Source organism: Sinocyclocheilus anshuiensis, unplaced genomic scaffold, assembly GCF_001515605.1.
Source record: "Sinocyclocheilus anshuiensis isolate Anshui unplaced genomic scaffold, SAMN03320099.WGS_v1.1 scaffold653, whole genome shotgun sequence".
NCBI classification, from domain to species: Eukaryota; Metazoa; Chordata; class Actinopteri; order Cypriniformes; family Cyprinidae; genus Sinocyclocheilus; species Sinocyclocheilus anshuiensis.
This window is the reverse complement of record NW_015540902.1, coordinates 24826-27172: the sequence shown is the minus strand read 5'-3', so window position 1 is coordinate 27172 and position 2347 is coordinate 24826. Positions and strand designations below refer to the sequence as shown.

The 2347-nt window shown below is 36.0% G+C and overlaps 1 protein-coding gene across 4 annotated transcripts in view; it reads right to left on the bottom strand.

Annotated features, from left to right (window-relative positions):
- Positions 1-2347, bottom strand: part of LOC107689043 (voltage-dependent L-type calcium channel subunit beta-1-like) — a 32790-nt gene that overhangs the window by 14305 nt on the left and 16138 nt on the right. For all 4 annotated transcript variants that reach the window (XM_016486911.1, XM_016486912.1, XM_016486913.1 and 1 more), the window contains exon 3: positions 294-413. In XM_016486911.1, coding sequence (XP_016342397.1) covers positions 294-413 — 120 coding nt within the window. The remainder of the gene's footprint in view (positions 1-293; positions 414-2347) is intronic.

The window sequence follows — 2347 nt, the reverse complement described above, 5'->3', positions numbered from 1 at the left end:
TAGAATATATTATTCTATTATTATATAGAATAATATTGGATACTGAATTCTAAATTCTATGCTAAAACAAAAATGTAACTAAAACAAATTTTCACACTTTATTGATGTCTTGTGTAGTAACATTAATAAAGTACTACTATTTCCATAAGGAAATAGGGGCGTCTCAAAATGATGTTCTTTCTACAATCAAGTCTATTATCTTCACTCATAGAAGAGTCTGAATAATAGACCAATGAGAAATCGATAGAGAGAAACTGGAACAGAACATGAAAGAACATGAAAAAGTAAGACACCTTAGCCTTCTCTAGAGTGGCAAGAGCTTGTCTATCGGCTTCTTTCCTGAGAGCCTCAGGGTCCTCCTCCAGAGACACGTCAGAGTCTGAAGGACGACTGGTGTAGGAGTCTGCTGAGCCCTGCCAGAGAACAGAGAGGGGGAGTGAGAGGGAGGCAGGGACGGAGGGTGAATCTGTGTTAACAGCCTTTGGCACGGTGTTTGAAAAAGCTCTTTTTTTAATTAGTATTCCTTATCTAAAACCAAACACAATAACAATTTTACATCTCTTCTTCCACCAGGCCAAAAGAGAAGTGGCACAAATGACCACACAGTGAGTTATTGTATGACATGCAAACAATTTGTGAATGAAGAACAGGTTGAAGGAGAGGCAGGAACAGTATGGGAGGAAGGGAAAGAGAGCAGAAGGTACAGTACAAACACGAGAAAAGAGTTTCTAAGAATATGAGAGTAGCAAAACAGAAAGAAGCAAATATTTAGAGCAGCTGAATCAAAGGAGATGAGCTTCACCTGATTCTTACAGTTTGTGTATGTGCAAGGATGTAAACAAACATTCAAGATACTGGTGTGTCCTCAACTACAAGAACTTGTTTGTCCCAGGGGTTGATTCTTATTAAAATTGATGTTTAATTAATTAATTCATGTTAGGTTTTTTTTTAATTCATGTTTTTTTTGTTACATTACGGTCACATTACAATAATCATGGAAACTTTTTCTTCACGCCTTCATCATTTATTTATGCTATTTTTAAAATTCTTTTGCTTTTCAGATGTATAGTTTTTACTGTTTACCCATTAAAATCCATCAAAAGGTACAAGTGAATATGAATTATTAATTTAATTATTAAAATAAAAAAACGATGATAATTTAAACAGAAAAGAATACTCAATACTTCTGATATATAAAATTAATAATACCAATTTTTACATTAAATTACACGTTTTACTCCCATCACGATTAACAAATAAGCAATCAATAAAGTGTTATCAAAAGTGCGTGTTACCAAGGTGACAAAAGTCTCAATGAAGAGCTTAAGATGAAATATGACATGACAAAACGCGTACAGACTGTGAAAATCACTTGTGTACAGGCTATTTTTATTTCCATCACAATCATTTTCACTGCAAAATGCTATCAAGCACAATATATAATTAGAGATTATAATAAAACACACTATGATAAAGCACACATATGTCTGTATTGATTTTTACTTGCTTTAGAGTCTGGTTAAGTTCATGAAGATACTAAAAGCAGACAAAAACACACAAATCGTCGTGGCATTGACTTTCACAGTACGGTGTCAGAACCTTTATATAAGCCTCCCACTCCTCTCATCTTTTTTCCCCTACTTTCCTCTCGTTTTCCTGTCTATGTTTCAGGTGTCGAGCGGACTCTTATTCGTGGGAGGTGTGGACGGTGTGCGGACAGCTGCAAGAATGACTCACTGGATGGATGCACTTTGCGTGTGTGAACATGAGTGCATTAGGTTTGTCACATATTTGTGAGTATGTGTGTGTGCATGTGTGTTTTAAATAGAAATGAGAATGTGTCAGACTGACATGCCATATGCATTGATGTTAAATTATTCATTGTGAAACAGAGGGTCACAGGAACGCAGCACACACACTAAATATCACTGGCTTCACTAGGCAGCAACAGATTGCACACACACACACACACACACACACACACACACACACACACACACACACACTTTGCCTGGTAGACTATCACTTTTACAGCAGAGATGTTATATTTGTAATTGTCATTACAGTGGTCATAAAGTGGGCTAAATCCGAATCCTGCCAGAAACAAATCCCACAAACACGCACGTTTGTCTATCATGGTAGGGATTTTCCACTGACATCTATATTTTTATACTGACCTGAGTGACCTCATGATATTTCTATCTTCAAACCTTAAGCCAAAGCCGTTCTGAATGATCATCAAGTCATCATTTTGTATGTTTATTAAGAAAAACTAGGGCTGTCACGATTATGAAATTTGGCTGACGATTAATTGCCTAAAAAATAGTCACGGTTATTGCGATTAATT